The sequence below is a fragment of the Anabrus simplex genome, chromosome 3, assembly GCF_040414725.1.
Source record: "Anabrus simplex isolate iqAnaSimp1 chromosome 3, ASM4041472v1, whole genome shotgun sequence".
Classification (NCBI taxonomy): domain Eukaryota; kingdom Metazoa; phylum Arthropoda; class Insecta; order Orthoptera; family Tettigoniidae; genus Anabrus; species Anabrus simplex.
Genome location: NC_090267.1, coordinates 107,690,186 through 107,715,113, shown reverse-complemented (window position 1 = coordinate 107,715,113; position 24,928 = coordinate 107,690,186). Strand labels below are relative to the sequence as shown.

Sequence of the window (24,928 nt, the reverse complement as noted above, 5' to 3'; positions counted from 1 at the left end):
ATTACAGTCTCCAACAATGGGTTGAAGAGAATAATATGAAGATTAATGGAGGCAAATCAATTGCCACAACATTTACAAACAGGAGATTAAAAACTGAATTTAAATAGACTTTGTATGAGGTCATTGTCCCAAAAGATGGCAAGTGCAAATACTTAAGTGTGAGATTTGAAAGTAATTTGCACTGGAAGGGTCATGTTGCTGACATTGTTAGGAAAGCACATAGATCATTAGATGTCATAATGAGGCTACTTAAAGGATGTAACAAAGAATTAAAAGAGAAAAGTTACGTAAGTATGGTTTGTCCAGTACTGGAATATGCAAACAGTGTTTGGGATCCTTACCAGGAATACCTAATTAAAGAAATAGATGGTGTGTACAGAAAAGCAGCAAGATTTGTAACAGGGGATTTCCAGAGAAAGAGTAGTATGTGGATTGGGTGGGAAGCTTTAAATAAGAGAAGGGAGAAAACTAGACTTATAAGATTACAGTAGAAGTGTGATAATTCAAAATCGCTTAATTCAAAATCTCGCCTAATTTGAAGCAGCTCTCGTTCCCGGAAACATGAGGTATGGTTTTACATGTTATTTAAATCGCTTAATTCAAAATACGGCCGGCCCCGCGGTGTAGGGGTAGCATACTTACCTCTTACCCGGAGGCCCCGGGTTTGATTCCCGGCCAGGTCAGGGATTTTTACCTGGACCTGAGGGCTGGTTCAAGGTCCACTCAGCCTACGTGATTAGAATTGAGGAGCTATCTGATGGTGAGATAGCGGCTCTGGTCTAGAAAGCCAAGAATAATAGCCAAGAGCATTCGTCGTGCTGACCACACAACACCTCGTAATCTGCAGGCCTTCGAGCTGAGCGGCGGTCGCTTGGTAGGCCAAGGGCCTTCAAGGTCTGTAGTGCCATGGGGTTTGGTTTCGTTCAATTCAAAATACGGATAATTCGTAATTCGAAGAACAATGTCAGTCCCGTTACTGAAATTCAGACTTTTAATTCAAAATTGCCTTTGCATTTTGAAAAAAAATAGTGTTTTACAGAGTAAAATTCAAAATTTCTCCGCGTCATGAGAGAACTCGTCTTCCGGAAAGTGCGGGGGTAACTTTGCGCCCTAGGGACATTCTATTCATTTTACTGAATCGATTCATTTGATTCCGTTCACATTACTGAATCGATACAGTGATCCGATTCATGGCACGTTAGTTACCGCTCCTACTGCATCTGTGTAGTATATGCTGGTAAGACAGCAGCAACAGCATTCAGTGCTCGCAGCTGCCATCTGGTCTTCATACTATGAACTCCTTTCTTAGAAAAAAATGCTAGTCACTCTAATACACCGAAGGTTTCCGGGGACGCAGGGTGGGAAAAGTTAGGATTAGGAAGGTAGCAGCCATGGCCTGAATTAAGGTACAGTCCCAGCATTTCCTGGTGTGAAAATGGGGAAACTACGGAAAACCATCTTAACGGTAGGATTCAAACCCACCATCCCCCGAATGCAAGCGCATAGCTACGCGATACTAACCGCACGACAACTCGTTTAGTCATTTTTGAAAATTTGTATTTTTCTATCAGCTGAGGATTTTTTAAATCATCATAGTTTGTATAGGCTACCCGAGATGTACAGTAGCCCGCTGGTTTTCTGATTCAACATACTGTTCGTTAAGTTACTGCGTCTGTCCACATATTATTGAAGTCTTGTGCAACGATGTGACATATGAACTGAGAGAATACTGAGCCGTTCCTTCTCAATATAAAACAGGTACTTTTGAGTGGTCATGAGCATGACTCATAGTCATATGGCAGGCTAGAGTAGAGTTTGTCAAATGTCAACTAAGTTATAATACTAAGATTCATTAAACTAATAAATAGTATAACCTAACAGCCTACCTACTTACTAGCTACTTCAGAATTATGTTTTGACTACCTTTTTAACACTGCAATTAAAACCATCTATTATTTAAACCTACCTGTCAGAAGAGGACAGTGAATGCAAATGGGTATTATTTTCAAATGAGCTGAGCTCGAGAATCCATTATAGCATACAATTCTTTCAGTGTACTGTACCATGGCTCACTGTATGTCTCACTGCAGCGGAAGCTCGGCTCTCCGCCAGTGTCCAACTGTCCAGTGTGCCGATAAGGAGCCGTGTATCTTGTGTCTCACTGAGCCGTGCTCGTTCACGATTCTTTCGGTGTGCCATGGGTCACTGTATGTCTCGCTGCAGCGGAAGCTCGGCTCTCCGCGTGTCCAGTGAGCTGATAAGGAGCCGTGTGTATATTGTGTCTCACTGAGCCGCGCTCATTCACGATTCTTTCGATGTGCCATGATTCACTGTCTCGCTGTAGCGGAAGCTCGGCTCCCCGTCGACGTCCAGTGAGTGTGCCACTCAGCACTGTCCGCTGGGAGTAAGCTGAATTGTGTGCCGTGAGCTTGCCGTTCCTGTGAATCGATTCACTCGGACACTTGAATGAATCGACACATTGCTTCGAATCATGCATTCAGCAGCCAACACTACTTCATATCTGCTATGTTCGAGTGGAATCGTAATTATTTTGTATTCGGCGTTTTAAGGAACGCCACAATATCATGTAGCAGGTCCAGGCAGTGTGCAGAGAGGTAGAATCCGTGAACACTGGCGATGCCGACAGTTGGCGAAAAAGCGTGGCCTATAATTAATTTGTACGCACCAGAAATTGTCAATGCCGAAGAAACTGCATTGTTTGTTTGTTTTATTTTTTAAAATGCTGAGGCCAAACGGACGTATGGTTTTAAAGGAGAGAATTGCCAACCGGGAAATGTAATAATGTGTTGCTATGCACTTCACAACTATGCAGTGCACATGGAAGCGAGATACTTCCTTCCCCCGTCATAGGAAAATTCGAAAAGCCACGATGTTTTAAGGGCGTCGGACACTTTCCATGCCAATACAAGGCGTCTAAAAATGCAAGCTGTACAGTATTCCAAAAGATAAAAGCATCTGCATAGGGGAGCCAGCCTAATTTTTCCTCGTCTTTGAATCGTGTTTTTCTTTCTTTCGTTGCGTGAGGTTATGTTTGTCTTTGTTTCATACAAGTGCATTATTCGAATAATCTAAACGCACCTTGTTGGATACATTTCTGAAATAGTGCTTTTCGTGGCCTTTGAAAAGTTTAAACTGACAATCAAGGTGATTGCATGCATTAATGGGTCTTAGAAGTGCCATGGCAGGAAATCGTACAAGTGTAGTCACTGTAGGCTACTGTTGTTGTAATGTGGACAGAAGCAAGAGACTTTCTCCCGTCGTCATAGGAAAGTTCGATAAGCTGCGATGTTTTAAGGGCATTGGGTACTTTTTGTGCAAGCACAAGGCATCTAAAATCTATACAGTACAGTAATCCAATGAACAAAACACTTGCACAGGTGAGCCAGTAAAGATTTCTCCTCGTCTTTGAATCATGTTTTCTTTCATTTGATTTCACTGCGTGAGGTTATGTTTGCTGGTGAGTTATCCAAGTGCATTATTTGAATACTGCAAATGCACATTCTTGGATACATTTTGGAAATAGTTTTCTTCCATGGCATTTGAGAGCTTTAAACTGTGAATCTAAGTTAACTGCATGCAGTAACGGGTCTTAGAGAATATATTGTGATGCCGCAAGGGTTGGCATTTCCAAAGTACATGCTAATACCAATATAATGGTCCGTTATTGGACATTATAAATTTTCCAGCTAACTCATTCTTGGTTGCCTGCGTTTCGCCCTCGTGTGCTAAGTTAGGCTCGTCACTTGGGACTTAGCACACCACCCAAGACGCAAGGCTAGTGCATACCGTGGAGGCCACTGCATAGGCTATTTGAAGCCACCAGCAGTGCCAATGCACTATGAGAGCTATGTCTCATTTCCATTTCCTGGCCAGGCAGGCATCTATTTTTGGAAATGAGCTGTGTCATCATATGGTAGCAGTGACTTAAAGTTGTCAGAACTTTGTAGCGAAGGATACACAAATTTTCAAGAATCTTCGGCATCCAGATTGATCAAATTGAATCATCCTTCAACGGCAGCTAAGTGCCTTACTTTAAGGCAATCTACGCATAATTTAAAACTTTTATCTCCACTGCGACTCTTTCATATTCAACTTTTAACTTTATAGCATCCACAATTTTTCTGCGATATATGTACATTTTTTATGGACTATTTAATATGTTGAGCAATTCATGTTGTTGGCTGATGATGACTTTGACCTTAGGTCGAAACTAGTACCAAATAAATGTTTCATTTTTGTAACCTGCATTACAAAAACTTTGTATTGAAAAGGTGGAACTGTTAAACTAAACTTTTAATTTTATATGTAATCACAGATCAATACGCACCAATCAACTTGAAGTTTATATCTCTTAATGTGCCATGGTTCCCAAAAGCACTCACCAACTGCTTCAAATGAACCCTAAATGCCTCTGACAGCGGGTATTGTTGAAACAGTCAGGTCAGCCAGTATAGTTCATCAAGAAGATTTACTTGGCCGCCTTCAAAGAATCTGCACTATTTGGAGATGTTGCTGTCATCCAAACAATCAGTATCATACTTTTCCAACACACTCAGTGAATTTCACTCGGTGTTTAACATTTTACCCACAAAAAACGCACTTCACCTTGCTGCTCACATGTGGAGGGTGCTAGCACACACAGTATCTTTGCTCGCTAGTTACATCTCACTCCTCCACGGCAGCACCTGATCGAGCCATTGCTGTCAGCAGCTTAAGATCAAACTAACTGTAATGCCAGCTTTGAACATTCAGACCCAAATAATTTTTATTAAAAAAATATTGTAATACTAATAAAACAATACTATTATTTTAAATTTGTCTCTGAAAACTGACATAATTATATATTATATTCTTACAGACACACAGATTATGAGGAAGTGGACAAATCATATGTAAAAATGAAAAGTAAGGAACTTCCTGAATCTACGTGTCATTGATGTACAGATACGACTTGACGATTGTGGTGTGATGACTTTGTTGACTGAGAAGTCGTGGAAAAGGAAAATGTTGTGGACATGGTATGCCAAAAGACGAGTGTCTAACTACAAACATAAAATTGGCATTAGAAGTAGAATCGTCCTTAAACAATGACAGAAAGATATAAGATATACAGAAGATAATAGAAAAAACGATGGCTTTAAAGTAAGTGAGATTGGATTTGAAAATGACTAATCTGAAGCATAACCAGGAAACTTCAGGAACGAAAGATAATAGAAGAAACGATGGCTTTGAAGTAAGTGAAATTGGATCTGAAAGTAGCTCATCTGAAGCATGACCAGGAAACTTCTGGAACTAAGGCCATTTACAGTTAGGACTTCAGGCAGCACTAGAAACAGAAGGTAAGGTTCCAGAAAAAATAATTTTTGAAACAGCAGACAATGCCAACAACCTTGCACTAATGTTACAAAAGAAATTTGCTGGAAGTTCTGAAGCCAAGCAGAAAATTATAGGTTGCTAGGAGGAAAAAAAAAAACCCACTGAAGTTGATAAAGGACTCCAACAAGCAGAAACAGATGTACAAAATAAAATAATAGCTATTAGAGATTAATTTGTATCACTGAGAAAGGAGTTCATACAGGTAGGTACCATTGAATTCAGAACAGAATGAGCGGATATCACAAGGGCCATGCATGTGAAACTACCTCGGTGCGATGGCAAAACTCCGTGGTCCATGCAACAAAGACAATTTGAGGCCACAGCCACCACCAATGGGTGGAATAAAGAAGACAAAATGTTATTGCTCTTCAAGGTGATGTCTTGAATAGCCTCTAAGAAATTTCAGACAATGAGCAAAAAATTATGATTCTTTGGTGGTCCAATTAGAGATGAGTTATGGTAATAATCATCTTCAACAAGTTTACAATAGACAACTTGGTAGCAGATGCCAGAAACGTGGTGAGACACTACAAGAATTTGAGGCAGACATTTTGTTCATACGGCTTATCCTTCAGCCCAAAATAATACAGGGTGGCGCACGAATAGTTGACACATTTGGAAAGCAAATATAAAAAGCAACTTGTGGACTATGTTGTTAAAATTTTGCGCACACCTTCCCTGTTTCATGGAAATATCTGTACAGGTGACACTGCTGCTTTGTCTCCAAATGCCTGCATTCCAGTGAGCTTTCTGCCATGGCCGACCACGGCTGACTCTCCGTTCTGCAGCGCGCCAAAACCGTTATCTTTTATTGCGAATCAAAAAATGTTACGGCGACACAAAGGAAATTTCAAGCTGTATTTCAGATAGGTAGGCACCAGCAAGGAACACCACCCTTCCCTTATACAGAAACTTTGAAGAACAAGGCAGTGTGGAGGAAGAAAAGTGACCATGTGCACCAGCAATTCGGTCTCCTGAGGGTCAACATGCAGCGCAGCCCATACAAGTCAACACAGGGAGCTTCAAGAGGAAGTGGAATATCGCACCATTCAGTTCAAGGAACGTTACATGGTGACCTTAGTTGTAACCGTACAAAATGACTGTACTACTCAAGCTCACAGATCTTCACAGGCAGCAGAGATTGCAGTGTGCCTTATGGACTCAAGATAAAGATGAAGTACTGTTAACACTTGGTTCTCTGATGAAGCCAATTTTCATCTCAACGGGGCAGTTCATAAACAAAATGTGCTGTTTTGGGCAACAGAAAAACCAGACATTATTCACGAAGAAAACACGTATGGAGAGAAAGTGAGTTTTGGGGTAGCTCTGTCAAGTCATGGGTTAATTGGACCATTTTTCTTCAGTCAGAGAGTTAATGCACAGCAATACAAGGACATGCTGGGGAATGAATTCATGCCTCAAATTCTCGCTATCCCTATTCATACGCAGTGGTTTATGCAATATGTTGCAACACCTCACACAGCTATCGATGTTCTTGAGTTTTTGAGTGGAGTATTTGGTGATCGTGTAATGTCTCTTCATTACCCACAGTACAACAATAATAGCGGATTCTCATGGCCTCCTTAAAGTCCTGATTTAAATCCTTGTGATTTATTTTTATAGAGCTATTTGAAAGAAAAACTCTTCGCTTCAAGACCTCACTGTCGCATGGAAATGCGTGCTCGGATTGTGCAGCTCTGCAGTGAAATTCATAAAGACCTGTGCCGCAAAGTCGTCAGAAACATGCGTACTCGTCTCGAAGAGGTTATCCGCCGAAGTGGAGGCCACGTTGAACCTGTAATATAGTGAAATGTATTTCCAGGGTCCAAGCTGCCTGTGTCTAAAATTTCATCAGTGTTCTGTGAGAAATAAAGTTGTTATTCTGAAATTAAATGTGTCAAATAGTCGTGTGCCACCCTGTATTATAGAGCAGCTATCTGTAGAGTCCTTTGTGATGGATATAACCGACCCAGAATTGCAATCAGCTCTTTGTCTGGCACACCCAAAGACGTTAGATGATGCATTAGCTTGTGCATTGCAATTCAGAGCTGCTATAGAGACCTCAAATGTACATTATGCTGCTGGAATTCTTGTGATCTTGGACATGTCAGGAGCCATTGAAAAACATCCTACAAGAGACTAAAAAACACTGCAACCGGTGAGCCAGCGAACAACTACAGCGAGACATTCTTTATGGATGAATCAGTCGACTTGAATGGTTTTAAGTACAGATGAGGTACTTCCTCCCAGAAACAACAATGTTATTGTGGTTAACTGGACAGTGACAGGAAATGTCAAGCCCATAGCAAAAGAGGAAGTCTGTATAGAAGTTCTGGTGGCAAAAGCCATTGTTGATGTTAAGGGACCCACACCAATCAAAATGGTGAATCTAAATGAATTCCCAGTAACCCTGATGAGAGGCACGCAGGGTGCTTGGTGTAATCCAGTATCAACCATTGCTTCCTGGAACATGAAGGATAACCAGGATAATGAAGGTCACCTCTCAAAATTAACCAGAATTCTGCAGACAAACACTAAGTTCACTTAGGATTAGAAGGTCTAAGTCGACGTAATGTTGGCAAATATACAGATGTATTCACAATCGAGAAGTGCCTGTATGGCGGAATGAGTGTGCTGAAACACAAAATAAACACCAGAAATACACAATCAATCCAGCAGCACACAGTACACTTACTGTTATCATGACAAGAGATGGTGCTGAGAAAATTGCTTGCGACATGTAAACTTTTTTCTTTTTTTTTTTTCTTTGCTTCACGTCGCACCGACACAGATAGGTCTTAACGGCGACGATGGGATAGGAAAGGCCTAGGAAGTGGAAGGAAGCGGCTGTGGCCTTAAGGTACAGCCCCGGCATTTGCCTGGTGTGAAAATGGGAAACAACGGAAAACCATCTTCAGGGCTGCCGACAGTGGGGCTCAAACTCAGTATCTCCCGATTACTGGATACTGGCCACACTTAAGCGACTGCAGCTATCGAGCTCGGTGCAACATGTATAAACAGGGTACCATTGAACAGTCCACTAGTCCCTGGATGTCTTCGGTGTTTTCAGTGAAGAGAAAGAATAGGATGGCCAGATTTTATGTGGACAATTGAAGAGCATATCTGTCACAGTTATCCTTTACCCAGAACAGGTGACATTCTGACACACTGCCCGGATTACATGAAATAAACTTCATTGTAAAGCCTGTACTGTCGTTAGTAACTACTTGTGAAATTCTTGATCATACACTCCACCTATACAATACAAATTGTCTGTCTTTATTAAGACAACATTGAAATCTGATATATGTTTTGTCTTTTATCAGGACATCTTCAGTCGAAAAATAAATGTACAGACCTTAAAACTGTAACAAGGATATTGAACATATTAAGTGTAAAATGTGACATATGAAATGCTAAAATGCATCATGTCATAACAATACTAAAATATCAGAATTTAAAATAGCACAGATGAAAAACTTAAGTGAGTCTGTCTGTGTGATGAAAGAATACTTGATGCACTTGTTGACTGCTGTAATTTTCTGTTGTGCACAGACTGTTGCAAGTCTTGGTCAAGAATTGCACAAGGAGTTACATTGTCTGGATCTCGAGATATTTCCACTCTGGATTCAAGTGAGTGTTCTTAGAGCAATGTAACAGCAAGCAGTTATTTACAATCGATTTTTACTAAAGTTAGAGAAATTACATTTTCATATACTGATACTCTTATTTATTCACACACTGAACACATAACAAAAGCATTGCTAAATACTGTAATATAAAACTGACAATGGATCACAAGTATCTATCTATTTCAGCAAATCTAGCAGGATTTCCCCTGCCAAACTTACTAAATTAGTACTGTCCTTGTGGGTATGTTCACTTGCCATCTTGTAGCACAGGAATACAACATGAACTGTGCAACAACTGCTCAACCAGTGATGTCAACAGCTTCAAGTACTTTTAAAACAGATTGTTCTGCAGCACACGGGCTGCCTGACCGAAGCAGTAAAGACATGCTCGATTCAACTGGAAGAACGTGGGTTTGATTCCCAACCAATATGTCAAATAATTTAAGAAATTATATATTAATTTCTGGACGTTCACTCAGCCTACATCAGAAATAAGTACAAGGTTAATTCCTAAGGGCAAAAGCAGCTGGGCATAGAGCTAACCACTTTAACCCACACCAAGAACCAAGGTTACGGATAGTGAAAGCCTTACCATTCACAGTTCCCAGGGCCATCATGGCCAGGAGATGACTTCGGTTTTCTATCTTTTTCTACAACACACTGAATTTCATGGAATATATTTTCCTGTTTATGTGAGGCATGAACAAGTTTGTAGATGTCCTTAATATACTGAAGCCTCTCTAACACGGACAATGATCAGACACAAAATTTTGTCCATATCTGGGAGGTATCCGTTAATGGGATGGCCTGCTGTTAATGTATCAGACTGATGAGGAGAGAGAAAGCACAGGAAGAGTACTTCATTAACATAAGTTCTTACATTTCAGCAATTATTAGAAGGGTTTATGTCCGACTCATTGGCTGAATGGTCAGCGTACTGGCCTTCGGTTCAGAGGGTTCCGGGTTCGATTCCCGGCCGGGTCGGGGATTTTAACCTTCATTGGTTAATTCCAATGGCCCAGGGGCTGGGTGTTTGTGCTGTCCCCAACATCCCTGCAACTCACACACCACACATAACACTATCCTCCTCCACAATCACATGCAGTTACCTCACATGGCAGTTGCCGCCCACCCTCATCGGAGGGTCTGCCTTACAAGGGCTGCACTCGGCTAGAAACAGCCACACAAAATTTAAAAAAAAAAAGGTTTATGCAGAATTTTAACATAAATGTTTTTACTCTGCTTAATAATAATAATAATAATAATAATAATAATAATAATAATAATAATAATAATAATAATAATAATAATAATAATAATAATAATGTGTGATTTGAGAGAATCCAATGATGTTTTTCAAGAACGAAACATGTCATTCTGTTTTTTGATTAATGGTATCTTTTTCAGGTATAATCTGTTATACTTTCTCATGCAGCATGGAACTTTTTCTCTGAAGAATAGGTATGAGGTAATCCACCTTTCAATACACTACAAGTAAAATGACAAAGAGATTTTTAGACCATTTTACAATTTAAGGGATGGGTCTCAACCCAACCCAGCGTCATCCTCAGCTTACAAAAATTTACGTATAAAACAGAATTCAGAACTGAGTTACATATAAATCAGTCTCAGCTGTAAATATCCTATGTTGAAAAATTCAAGGAATGGAACTAGAAATAAGAATTTAACTCTAAGAAAGGTTTCAGAAGTGGATGATCAAAGGTAGGGAGGGCATGTTTATTATGGCACAAATTGAAAAGCAATGAAATTGGGATAGGTAAAGTAATGACATTTACTGATAAAGATAAAAATCTTATGATCGTGTCCCTAAAGCAAAAATTTGAGACAAAGATATTGCACAAGAAACAACAAGCCATGTACAGGGTCATTGAAAAAAGTGAACCTGATTTTAACGTCATATTACATAAACTAGCAAAGAAACACATACTCTCAAAGTTTCTGTACATACCTTACAACACCTTGAGATGTGCCCCTTTGGTTGCTCTGTGCACATCAAGTATATAATCAACTCCGTCGTCACATGTAGCCCTAGTGCTGAGACACACCCTCGTGTTCGCATCATCGCAAGGTCACGCAGCTGCATTTTGTCGGTACAATCACTTATGAAGGAACTTAAGACAGTTACAGATTAATCATCATCATCATCATCATTCTCCTCCTTTTCCCTTATAAGCTCCTGTAGGGTCGGGGCATTTATGGCACTTCACTTTCCTCTTCCATCATTTTGTCCCAAACCCTGTTTCTTCTTCTTGTACTCCACTTTAGTGAATCGATCCACCTTGTTCTAGGTCTCCCTCTCACTCTTTCCCTCGAACTCCATCTCCATCATCTGTTTTGGTATTCTTTTCTCATCCATCCTCTTTACATGACCAAACCATCATAGTTTATTCCTACCAATTCTCTCACTTAGGTTTTTTATTCCGAATGCCTTTCTCACTCAGTCTTTCCTTGTCTTTCCTATCATATTCCTTAGGTATTTCATTTTACTGGCTTGAATTCTACTCTCATCCCTCAGCCGCATAGGTCAGTATGGGTGCATAATACATTTTGTACATTATCTCTTTATACTTCCTTATTCCAGACAAGGTTTCTTACACTCTGATAAAATGCAGTGTCCTGTTGCAACCTCTTGCTAATCTCCACATCCAGCCTTGTATTTTGCGTGAATTCACTCCCTAGGTATTTGAAACTGTCCACAATTTCAAAGCTTTGAACACCAAGTTTCACAATGCCTTTCCCTTGTCTTTCTCATCTTGATATCACCATCGTCTTGCTTTTCTCTGAGCTGATTTTTCATTCGGTACGTCAGGTTGTCCTTGTACTTCTAGTTAGATTATTCTGCCAAAAGAATTATTACTTTAATGTTATTACTTTAGGAATTATGACTGTGTTTAATTAGGTCTGCTTTTTCCAATGACCCTGTACTTAAATGTGAAATGAAATGTTGTGCCATGATATAAATGGGAAAAATTGAATCATGTTTTAATCATGCAGAAGATACCAGAAAAAACAACTATGTGTCTGTCTGTCTGTCTGTCTGTCTGTGAATATCCACTTCATGTATGTTATTCCAGCAGTAGAGAAATTCTAACCAATGGGCAACTGGAAGTGAATAAAAGATTCTCAGTATTTACTATACATCAAACTCTCCAGGGCAATTAGTAATTTTTTGCTATAATAAACACTTTGTTTCATACCTGGATCATCCTCTTCATCCTGCAAGACTATATCACTTGGGCAAGACCACTCCTCCTCAGGAAACAGTTCCACAGCTACTGTGTCTCCATCAACAGCCCTGTTTAGTCCAGCATAACCCTGTAACAGGATCTGGAAGCAAGTCCATCATCCAATTAAACATTTTTTGGACAGATCCTCACACTACCAAAACTACGCAAGCTTCTCTTACCAAAAAGGCAAATTTCAGAAAAGGAACGGAGGCAGAAAGATTCAAGGCTATTCTAATATATTCTAATATAAGTGTTTAATGACCTTTTGACTACTGTTGAACTTATGAGAACTTAGGGTTAATTTTCCTCACAGAGCGACTTGCCTTTGCGGGCTACATAGCTATGAGCTTGCATTACAGAGATTATGGGTTCGAACTCAACAATTAGCAGCCCTGAAGATGGTTTTCCATGATTTCCCATTTTTGCATCAGACATGTGCTGGGGCTGTACCTAGATTCATGCCAGAGCAGCTTTCTTCCCAGTCCTAGCCTTTTCCTGAATCATAGTGAAAACCTAATCTGAGTTAGTGCATTGTTAAATGTATAGAAAAAAAAAAAAAAAAAAGTTGTTTAATGAGCCACTAAATCTATGGACAATAGTTTCTCATAAGTTAGCACTCTTACATTCTAAATGATTAAGCCAGGATTCAATCTACAAGCTTTGGGATGAAGTTGCTGTAGAAATGAAAACAATAAGTAAAGATACTAAATTACTGTAGTAGTTTTTACATGATTTTACATATGCCATGAATTTAAGGAATTTAAGGAATTATTATTATTATTATTATTATTATTATTATTATTATTATTATTATTATTATTATTATTATTATTATTATTAACAACCCTTTAACGACGGGCACTAAAATCAGCTGTAGGCACTTGCTGGACTAGCTTCAGTGGGGTTTTCAAATTTTAAATTGCGCTTATTTACTGATGTTTGTATTTTCATTGTTTATTACTAAACAAGGATGAAACTGACATTGTTTTAAACTTGACAGAGCAATATATCTAACAGTGTTATTACTGTAGTTAAAAAAGTTTGTGTTCTCATTCTGAGATGGTGCAGCTCTTATGAGGTACACCGTCAAAGGTGGTGAGCTGCATGTTCCATTTAAAACATTTATCAGCCCTCTTGCAAATCTTAAATTTCTGGCTTACGAGGAATTGAACCTGGGCCTTCGAAGGTGTCAGCTACAGACATGGAATGTAGTAAAGACTTAATTATATATTTTAGAATAACATTTTAATGGTAATTGTTTTGATAATTGTTTTGTATTGAGATGCCACGTGTGTGGAGACACATTCAGGCTTCTCAGATAATTTTTCTCACCAGAATGTTTCGTTAATGACAGATATATGCACAAGGAAACATAGGAATGTATTTTGTAATTTCAAATTCTGACTTGTCCTAAACAGCTCAAGACTGTAAAATCGACTCATTCTGAGAATAACTAGGACAGCTCTTTCAAAATTTCTCACCAAGCTCCTTCATCACTGACTGATGTATTGTAACCATATCGGTAATAAATGTAACTATATCAGTAACTGACTGAGGGAATTAAGGCATTTTCCAGTTTCTTTGGCCGTATTGGAAGTTGTGTTGCATCTGATTGTACAAGAATCCCGACCTGGTGGCGCTATCTGAAATACTTCGTGGCTTGAAAATCTCTGGCAAGAGAAAACTAGCTAAGGAAAGAACAAAGAGGGTATTTAGAGATGACTGCATTACTTACTAATTAAAAGATCGGCAAATCATGTGTGACTATTTTAGGCCTCTGACAAAATTATAAAGGATTATTAAAATTTAGCATTATTCAAATTGAGCCACAGAGGATAAGGTAGATGTCAGTAGAGTAGCCAAGCTAGCAGTGGACTCAAGACTCAGAAAGGGAAATCCCAGAAGAGGCTAAATAGATATTAATCTAATTAGTGATTGAAATACTCTCCGCGTGTGATAATCTGTCACAGAATTATGAGCTACATGTTTTGACCACATCGCTAATGTTAGAAGACCATTTCAACACAAGATATAGAAATTAGAGTGGGGACAACTGAACCCCCGCATAGCTGGTTAGGGGTAGTTTACTTAACCACCTGCGTGCCACACGCCGATCAGATCGGCTTTCGCTCCTCGCGCGATAAGTGCCAGAGCCGACTGGATCGGCGCGATGATTTCCTAGTGTTTAACGGCTTCTGCTAACAGATGCCTCTGGGTGTTTTATTCCGTTAGAAAGCTGAGGTTTCAAGCTTTCATGAGAGTGGCATAGTTTTGGCCTTGGAGATCTTTGAAACGAACGGAGTGAGTTAATAATCTGTGATGTTTACAAGCTCTGAGTTGTTGACAACATGGCGAGCTGTAGTAGAGATAGTTTGGTTGCCGGCTTGGATGACGATAAGCTAATAGCATATTTAGAGGAAAATGAAATAATAGCAGACGAATTAGAATCGGAAAGTGATTTTGATAGTGACGTGATACCAGGAACATCGCCATTATCACCAGTATCGAAAAGGAAGTGCTATTCTGGCCCCACTACATCGGGTGTTCAGGTTAGTAGGTACTCGATTGCAGTCTGTGGAACCAATTAAAAATTCACTGCCAGTTCTGAGTGATTCAGAAAGTGACAATAATGATGGAGCTATGGATGATGCGAGTGATATTGACAATAATAATGAAAGCAATGTGAATGCTAATGTTTGTTTCCGAGAAATTTTTCCGAACCAGTTCGATAGGCCTACCACTCCCGAAATATACATGGAACTCGCTGGGCCTAAATATGCGCCTCCACATAATGCCCCTGTAATAGATTATTTTCAGTTCTTCACTAATTCATTGATAAATTTGATGGTAAATGAAACAAATATGTATGCCCAACATTTTGTCTCAATATATGCGTTTTCACCACAATCAAGGGTTAAAGTTTGGCGGGCTACTTCTGTATTGGAAATGAAAGCATTTCTGATTGTAATTTTTAAGGGTGTATATTGTTGAAATATGATCATTGTTAAGTTTTCACTAATAATTATTGTGTACTCCAAAAGGGTTATGCATTAAATTATTGTTCAATGCCAGGTACGATTGACAGTGGAACAACAATTTCAGTGAGGAAAATGATGAGTGCAGATTTTTAAAAAATACGTTTTGGGGTGGTTGTAGGTAAATTAATTACATTTTTAATTATGCTGTTTTGTTTAGAATTGTATGTGTATTTTACCTATGTTCTTGGATTTAGGCAATGTTACAAACTGTATTTCCAAAATTAGACTAAATCTTAAAAATAAAAATGAAAATTAACAATTGTTAAATTGTTACCAATTTAAAAATATATTGGAGATGTTTTTCACATTTATAAGCATTTCTTGGTAAAGTCAGAAGTATATTTTATATAATACTGCAAGAATAATGCATATATTTAACAAAATAAATTTTTAATTAATATTTCTCTGAAAGTCTGCAGAACCACTAAAAATAGCTTGGCATTCTTAGCCAGAATTTCAGAAAATGGCTTGGCACTAAGAGGGTTAAGGAATCATCCCGTGGCAGGGGCAAAGATGTTCTAACGAGTGTTTGAGGGAAGCAAACATCCGGTCGTGTAGCGTGTCTGCAGATATATATTTCCTTCGCGCGGGAGTGATAATGAGGTGTGTCGCAAGGTAGTAAGAAGAAAGCATTTTTACCCAATATATGCTGTGTTACGCATATTATTTGCGAACGGAGAGTGTGGAAATCCTGGTGATGTGGAAAAGATATGTTAAATAAAGTGGTCATAGAACGATTGCATTTCAGTAGTACCCGTGGAGGCTGTGAATCGCGATGTTAAACGTGAGATAGATAGTTTCCTATAAAACAGTGTTGGAGAGATAGTTCTCAAGAAACAGTGCTAGAGGAGTAGGTAGATCTCTATAAACAGTGTTGGAGAAATAATTTGATTGTAATAAGCAGTGTAGGAGAAATAACTTCAATATTAACTGTGCCAGTGTCGGAGAAAAATTAAATAAATTCCACCATAACTTCAATATTAATTGTGGAAGTGACGAAGGAAGACCCAGTTAATGTAACATTTGTTTGTACTAGCCAGTTCCAGTTGATCCCAACTCAAGACCATGGATTCGCAGACGGAGTTCAGAAGAGGAAACTTCAGACCAGGGATCCGTGCCATTAACATGCGGTCCTAAACCATCCACCAGGAGCCTCTTTGAGGCTCGAACCATGGACATCCTAATATTACAATAAGTACACTGATTTGAAGTATTATGTAGTGTTGTAAATGCAGGATTTAATTTCTTGTAAACATGTAAATAACGTAGGGTAGAGTTGTAATAGATAAATATGGATGGTTGAAACTAGGCAGCAACTTTGGGTCAGTCATCGCATTTCATGTGTAGAAATTTAGATGGGGGAGAAACTTTGGAGCATGATATTAGTTTCAGGTGTACATAATTTCAATTGATAGTAATGCATGAGAATGGGTTAAAGAATAAGACAATCCTAAAGCTTTAGAATGCTATATGTAATGAGGGTATATTGTTATTTTGTTTTAGGATTTCAACCTTTTTTTTTCTCTCTCTATATTTGGGTGATTATATTCCAAGTCCTTAATGCATGAAGACAGGGTCATCTATATCCCTTCACTGACAGGTCTGTAAATATATGGGATAGCCAAACACCCTGATTTTAAAGAAATTTTGCATGTTCGTATAATAGTATAATTGGCTGTATGAATACTGTGTGATGTGTGACATGCCTGGGGCTCGATTACATGTCCCTCCAAATTAAATAGGATTTTGTTTGTTTTTTAGAGGATAAACTCTCCATATACTGTTAATAATCTTAATGATGTGTTGTTTATAGGTTAGAAGAAAACCGTGTGTTTGATTTGATGTAAGGTAGGCATATGAATAGAGTACGTAAGAATAATTGTATCAATTGTGGTTGAAATGAAGACTATCCCGATGTTTTAAGAAGCTTTAGAATGTTGCAGTTTTAAATTGGGTTTTGTGCTATTTAAGAGGATGTGTGGCTAGCCTTTCAGGAAGAGGCGGTGACCAAGTGACACGATATATGCCGGAAGGAGGGAGACCTCTCCATCCATGTTGTTTACGACAAGCTTTGCGGAAAGGAATAAATAGGTTAGACCTTACTATGAAAAGGAAAGAAGCCCGTTGTTAACAGAATGAGATCTGTATTTGTATTCCCAATTACATTATGTCTGATTCAGTATGGAAATACGATTTACTTGAACGCCAGATCAAAATATAGTTTTTCTTTCTTCTATAAAATGAATAGGTAGGGATTTCAGTGAAATGGCCCTGGTGACGTGCAGAAGAACATCAATTCGAGTCCCAAGGCAAACCCCGGATATCCGGTCACACATAGTTTGCCACAAAATACAGCCATTCACAATTTTCTATTACCAGAGGAGTTGTGTATTGTGTATATGTTTTATTTTATGTTGTTCTTTAATAGTTCTGCCCCGTTGTTTGGGTTGTTGCTTTGTGCGATGTGGGTTCGAAAGCTGGACCCAACATTTTTTATTTTTGTGTTGTCTGTTGTCTTGCCCATATGTATTTGCATTCTATGGCATTATTTAGAATTTTTATCATTTTGTAAGGTGACCACTCCAAGTTGGTTCCAGAATTAGGGAGTATGGTATGTTTTCTTCCAATGTAGAAGAAATAGGTTAACGATTAATCATCACATTTACAAATAAATACATGTATTAGGGCATATTAGAAATTAGTGTTCAAGGAATCAGTGTGTTTATCATATGGTCCAGAAATAAAAGAAAGATCATTCATCGAACGTGGAATTGAAAATTGAGCAGAGTCATACCTCCGACTTTAGTTTCTTTGTTTTTTTGGCCAGCATATATCGTATTATTATTCAGGGTTACTACTTTGTGTATAATTAAATATGTTAAAAAGATATTTCTTTTGCTATTCTTGTTTGCCATAGTCTTGATAGCATCCTCAGAGGTGCCAACCTTTAAAGTGGATTATCAGTAATCGCCCTCCGCCCCCCAAGAAAAATTTCAAGTCAAAACCAAAGAAAGATCCTCTCTTCTCGATAGATGTGCTTAATGTAGGCCTCACTTCTTTCTCAAACTTTCTGTCAACTGTCAGGTACACTTAACACAGCAAATAAAACATTATTGAAGGATTTTCAGTGGAGAAGAGCAGCGCCTGAGCTTCTTCATTCACAATGAATTTTAGAACGCTTATGGGTAGCAAAAAGAAGTCATGATTGAATAAGTATCATTGTCAACTCAAAAGCGTTGAAATGAGGACGATTTAGGAGAAATGTTCAATCCTATCAAGCCTTTTTCCTTTTTTATTTTTTTCTGTAGAAAATTATTTTTTCCTGACAATGTCAGCTTTTCTGTAATAATTTCCCTTTGATCGTAATTCCGTAACCATGAGGTGAAATCCATAATAATTATGGACAATCCATAATAGTTGGCACCTCTGTATCCTTATTTTTCCTCCGTTCCGATATGCCTATAGGTTAGTATTAGAATTTTATTTTGTTGCTGTGTACCATGACTGTGAGGCCAGATGTTGTGACTACAAGAAGAGAGATGTGCGGTCGACCCTCGCATGGTCTGAAGGGCATCTGTTCACCCAGCAGTTTGGGATTTTTTTTTTCCAGATGAGGTTGCATTTGACTCTTGACCAAACAAGGTAATTTATGTTATAGCATATGACATATACTGCTGTTCACCATACTGTCATCTAGGTTCTCCCCAGGTACATGAATTCCATTGGTTGTCCCTTTACCTTTCGATTATCGGTATATGCTTCACGGGTATTAGTTTCTTGATTCTTGACTCTAAGATTGTTTTCATTCCCTTGACAACCCAACGTATTGACCATTTCAGTTTGTCTGACCCTAGAGTGATGTGTGCTTGACATTTCGTCAAGGTGTCGCAAGACATGTTCCGTATCCACGGCCGTCTTCATGTTAGCTGCGACCAACATTCGTTGAATGTCAGCTGGGGACTATTTGCAGATGGCCGATATTAATTCTGTTTCAGCTGTAGGATTATCAAGCTCCCTCATCTTAACTAACTGGCCTGTAAAATATTCACAAAATTGCATTGGGCCAGTCATGGAATATCGATGTGAATAAAGTACTAAAGGCAATCCTTGTTGTGTTTCCATTCTCCAGTATTTGTCCAAAAACAGTCTTTTAAAACTCTCATATCGGTCAAAGCAATATCTGAACATCTGAAACCACACAAGGGCCTGCTCCTCTAAGAACTTTTCCACTACCCTGAGTCTATGTTCTGGAGACACTCGATGGTCAACCATGTAATCGTCCATCTCAGCCAAAAATTTCTTTGGTGTGACGTTACACCCAGGTTTGAACTGCTCTGGTCTATCCTCAGCCATCCTATGTATGTTGTACAATGGTAAAGGTTCAATAGAAAGGGGTGTTGAACTATGCGCCTGTGCCACCGGTACTTGGTCTCCATTGGTACTCAACCCCCTGAGCAGACCCATTCCTTCGCTTTCTGCCTTCAAATCATAATAGCTAACGTGTATAATTTTAGTAAAACATGATTTGTTCTCCGGTTCCTGAAGATCATCCTGTATTTTCAATTTTTCAATTTCTTCCTTCAGTTCCTGTATTAGACCATCATGAACGCCCACTTTAACCTTTGCCTTTTTTTATCTTGTGCGACCCAGTCCTCTATTGTCTCTGAAGTCTTATCTTTTTTTCTTCCGTATCTCCTCTTGTATCGCGACTATTCCATGGAATGCCTGCCTGCTAACTTCAGATATTCGCTTCACAACGTCGATAGCAATTTCCTGTTTCAACGTGTTGGTTTGGGTCCTAACTTCTCGTATGTCAAACCTAATTTAAAGTTAAAAACTTCATTATTGTTCCGTATTGAATAGAGAAATAAGAAGATGTACAATATTATAGGGAAGGATCCACCTTTCAATACTCCGTAGTAAGTTGAACTAAAAAGTAGTTACAACCTGTTTATTGGGACCGGTTTCAACACATTTCAAGTGTCATCATCAACCAATTAGCGAAGATCTTAAAACAACTAATACATTGAACACAGGCAAAAAATTAACATTAACATTAACTGAATTGCTACGATATGATACAATGTTAATTTTTTGCCTGTGTTCAATGTATTAGTTGTTTTAAGATCTTCGCTAATTGGCTGATGATGACACTTGAAATGTGTTGAAACCGGTCCCAATAAACAGGTTGTAACTACCTTTTAGTTCAACTTACTACGGAGTATTGAAAGGTGGATCCTTCCCTATAATATTGTACATCTTCTTATTGTCAAACCTAAGTTTGATGTACCTCCTTAATATCATCTATCATCCCCTCTGTAGTTTCCTTCTGTGCCGCCACCGCTTAGATATGTACCTCTCTTTGCTCCGTCGTGGTCAACGCCTGAGCTTCAACACTTTCAACGCGCTCGATCACCGTGCCTATTGAGTTTTTGAGTCATTCCTGTTTCCTGACCGCACTGTCCAGTCGTTTTCCTAACTAACCAGAGTTTCTTTCGCATTGTTCCTTATATTAATACCAATATAAATGGTCCGTTATTGGACTTTATAAATTTTCCAGCTAATATAAATGGTCCGTTATTGGACTTTATAAATTTTCCAGCTAACTCATTCCTGGTTGCAAGCATTTCGCCCTCATGTGCTAGGATGGGCTCATCAGTTGGTATCTAGCACACCTACCATCTCCTTATATACCGTTATTTGTTCCGCTAATTCGGTATAGTGTTCCATCATTTCCTTACGGGTTTCCTCTAACTGAACATTAAATTTTCTCAACTGTTTATTCACCTCTTATCTCCACTAATCTGTGTTTGACTTTGTTCCATCATTTCTTTAAAGTTTTCTCTAATCAGACCCTCCATATTTTCACCAATCTGTGTTTGACTTTGTTCAATCATTTCTTTATAAAGTCCTTTCTATACTGTCTTTGAGTTTGTTCAATCATTTCTTTATAAAGTCTTTTCTATACTGTCTTTGAGTTTGTTCAATCACCTCTTTCCAGTCCTTCTTAATGTCCTCTATCAAAGTCCTTATGGCTTCCATATCCATCTTACAAACAACATACGATGAAACTGAGCCTCCCTCGACACGAATCTCAGACTGAGAAAGATCATCTCAAAAAAATAAAATGATTCATGGGTTACTTTAATCCAACTTTGCTAATTTCCACAATAATCTGAATCAAACCAAATCTATAGCCTCTACACAGCTATCTCAAAGGTGCCTAACATCGCATTTTACCAAGAGTAATCCTCGTTGTAATAGGTCACCGGAAAATTCGAACAGGTAGCCTTTAATCACATTATACAAATTTTTTGGATCTGTTCATAAACTAGATGAGCTTGAATTAAAAACCAATACAAGTGGTATTCGCCAATAAATTAGGCCATCCTTCCAGCATTGAGGCTGATACACCTATTACAATGGGTAGTACTGTCCCAAACTTTCCACATGAACCCAATTTACTGCCATTTCTAAACAAAATTTTAAGGCCTGAGGTCACCTTTCTCTACCGCGAATATCTAAAACGTAAATTTAATAAAATGATATACTTTTAGTAATGAGGCCCTTTGCATCAAATACCTCTTGACTAGTACCGATGAATACGTCTACCTGAAGGGTATCAATATTCTGTTTCCCTCAGAATTGAGAAAATCATTTTATTGTTTCCCTGGATTTGTTTATATATCCATACTTGATTTTGGGTACGTCATTTACTGTGAATGACCATCATGGTTATCGCAAACTTAATTAGAACCACGACTATGTTTTCATTTGGCTTTGATATATAGAATTTAATTTAATCTGTCATTCATTCCGGAATACTGGTCCAATTATTAGCATCCTATAACATGAGCTACCATAGTGTTCTTTATTATAATTGGCCAGTCCTATAATTTTGAATGTGGCATTACCATACCTTGCACCCATTTTTGCAATTTTAATCTATCGAAACTGCCTATCGAAAATGCATCTTATGAAAAAGCCGAAAATGCCAAACACACTGGGCGCCATAAGGGACGATACGCTATATTGCTATTTTGTATGGAATCTTTTTGGTAAAGAGTCAAATGCTACCTCATCTGAAAAAAAAATTCCAAACTCATGGATGAACAAATGTCCTTCAGACCGTGCAAGGGTCGACCGCACATCCCTCTGTTCCTGTAGTAATAACATCTGGCCTCACAGAACTATGGTACATTCGCGGCAAAAATAAATTCTAATACTAACTTACAGGCATATCAGAACAAAGAAAAAATTTTGTTTGCTATTCTCATCTGCCGTAATTTTGATTGCATCCTTATCTTTTCTCCATTCTGATGTGCCTATAAGTTAGTATTAGAACTTATTTTTGCCGTGAACATACCATGGCTCTGTGAGACCGGATTTTGTTACTACAGGAACGGGAGGGATGTGCAGTTGACCCTTGCACGGTCTGAAGGGCATCTGTTCATCCATCAGTTAGGAATTTTTTTTGTTTTTCTTTGGGTTTTGTTTTTCAGATGAGGTGGTATTTGACTCTTGACCAAAAATGTCTCATACATTATAGCAATATGGTGTATGGTCCCAGTATGACCGAGGAAACAGGAATGCATTTCACACTCTGACTTGCTCCAACAGCTCAAGACTGTAAAAACAGCAAAACAAACGATGAATAGAACATAGACCTAACACTTTCATAAAGAAGTCCATTCAAAAACTCGTCCATCATTCACTACCTGACTGCGAACACTTTTGGTACGTAGTGCTCGCTGCTTTGCTCCCCGCTCCACTAAGAACACCAACCTCTTTCATCAGCGCGTTGATAATAAAATGCTTTGTTCGCTGCTCTGCTCTCTACTTTGCTCTCCGGTCCACTATCTTCTCAACCTTACTTTCATCTCTCCTATCAGAACTCCCGTGGTCAATTCACTTCTTGTTCTGTTTCAATCCCAATTGTATTAGGTTGGTGAGGCCTAAGAAGTCTTTCATTTTCATGCCCTTTCTTGCCATTCCCTTTCTTTTGCTGATAACTTCATTCTTCACAGTATTGTATTTCTTCAATTCCTTTCTTCTGATTGTTATTAAAAGAGGATGGTTGCCCAGTTGTACCTCCCCATAAAACAATTATCACTAGAGCCCGGATTTCCATGCAAATGCATGTTTTTAAATAAGCTGGTTACAATTGTCAAACTTCGCAAATATTCCTTTTATGGCTTAACGATTCCAAATAACCGTTCTTTTCCGTGCATGTTTGCATGTTTTGGCCTTTTTAGGACAAAATTCATGCATAATGCATATTTTGAAGATTTTGGATTTAATAGCAGATATTTGGACGTTTAATATTGCATAATATGATTTTTCTTGTGACTTTGGCGCATATATAATGCTAACTTGCATGATAGTGCCTTTTAGGAATGTTGGTTTGCAGAATTTGGGGCCTTTTTTTCCACGTTATACAGAATGTCTCTTACTGAGAAACTGAGAGAATGTATTCCTGGCATCCTACATGACAACCAAAATTAGTACATAATCCAATTAACCAAACGTGTTCTTATCTGCTGCTTGAGTAAATATTGACGTAAGCTGGAAGGCCCCACATCGATCTGTGTAATTCTTGGGACTAAATTGTCCCAGTTATACATTGTTATAAATCGAACCATAAATTGTGCATTACTCATTGACGGCTCATTCTTTTGTCTGTGTTAGACGAACAAAATAAAACTTGTATAGCATTTCTGTGACGCCGCGTTACTGAGCTAGCAGCTGGTTTTGCACAGAACCCTCTTCCGTTCTTATCCTGGATTTTCCTACCGGGAACTGACACTCGACACTTTGTTATCGCAGCAGGCAATCAATGCCAGTTATTGAGGAGATACAAATGTGTGTGCCATCATTCCACGGAGAAGTATAACTGCGGCAGCTAGATATAAGTTGAAAAAAGTGATCCGTTCAAATCCTGATTTTGATTCGTCAAGCTTATATAAGACGTATTGTAGTGAAAATATAAAAGACGTACAATTTGACCTCACTTTCTGTGACGTAGAACTTCTGTGCTTAAGGATGTGCTGAAAGATAAACGGACGAGCTTAAATCAAGGCAATTTGGAGATGTTAGTTGTTGTACAAATGTTTATAAAAGAAGTAAATTTTGATTGTGCATATTTCCAGTTTGTCGTGCATGTTTTGCTATATGATAGTGCATGAATGAATGCATATTTTGAGATAGCCATCCAAAGAGGAGTTAGACAAGGTTGTGTTTTGTCTCCATTGTTATTCAACCTTTACTCGGATAAAATTTTCAAAACAGCTTTAGAAAATCAACAATATGGAATAAAAGTAAATGGCGGCATAATTAACAACATAAGATATGCGGATGATACAGTCATCCTGTGTGACAATTTTGAAGGTCTCCAGCTCCTGCTCAATAATATCAGTGCAGTAAGTGAGGACATGGGACTAAAAATAAATGTAAACAAGACCAAGTTCATGATCTTCAGCAGACGTGCCAATGCTGAGGCAATCTTACAACTAAACAACCGACAGATTGAGAGAGTAACCACTTTTAAATATCTGGGTGCCATTGTCACTGAACAACTTGATCCCGAGAAAGAAGTGAAACAGAGGATAGCAAT

At 38.5% G+C, this 24,928-nt stretch overlaps 1 protein-coding gene across 1 annotated transcript in view; it reads right to left on the bottom strand.

Moving 5' to 3' along the window:
• Window positions 1–24,928, bottom strand: part of Dis3 (exosome complex exonuclease RRP44-like protein Dis3) — a 403,141-nt gene that overhangs the window by 267,786 nt on the left and 110,427 nt on the right. Inside the window, exon 6 of the mRNA XM_067142669.2 lies at window positions 12,248–12,377. Coding sequence (XP_066998770.1) covers window positions 12,248–12,377 — 130 coding nt within the window. The remainder of the gene's footprint in view (window positions 1–12,247; window positions 12,378–24,928) is intronic.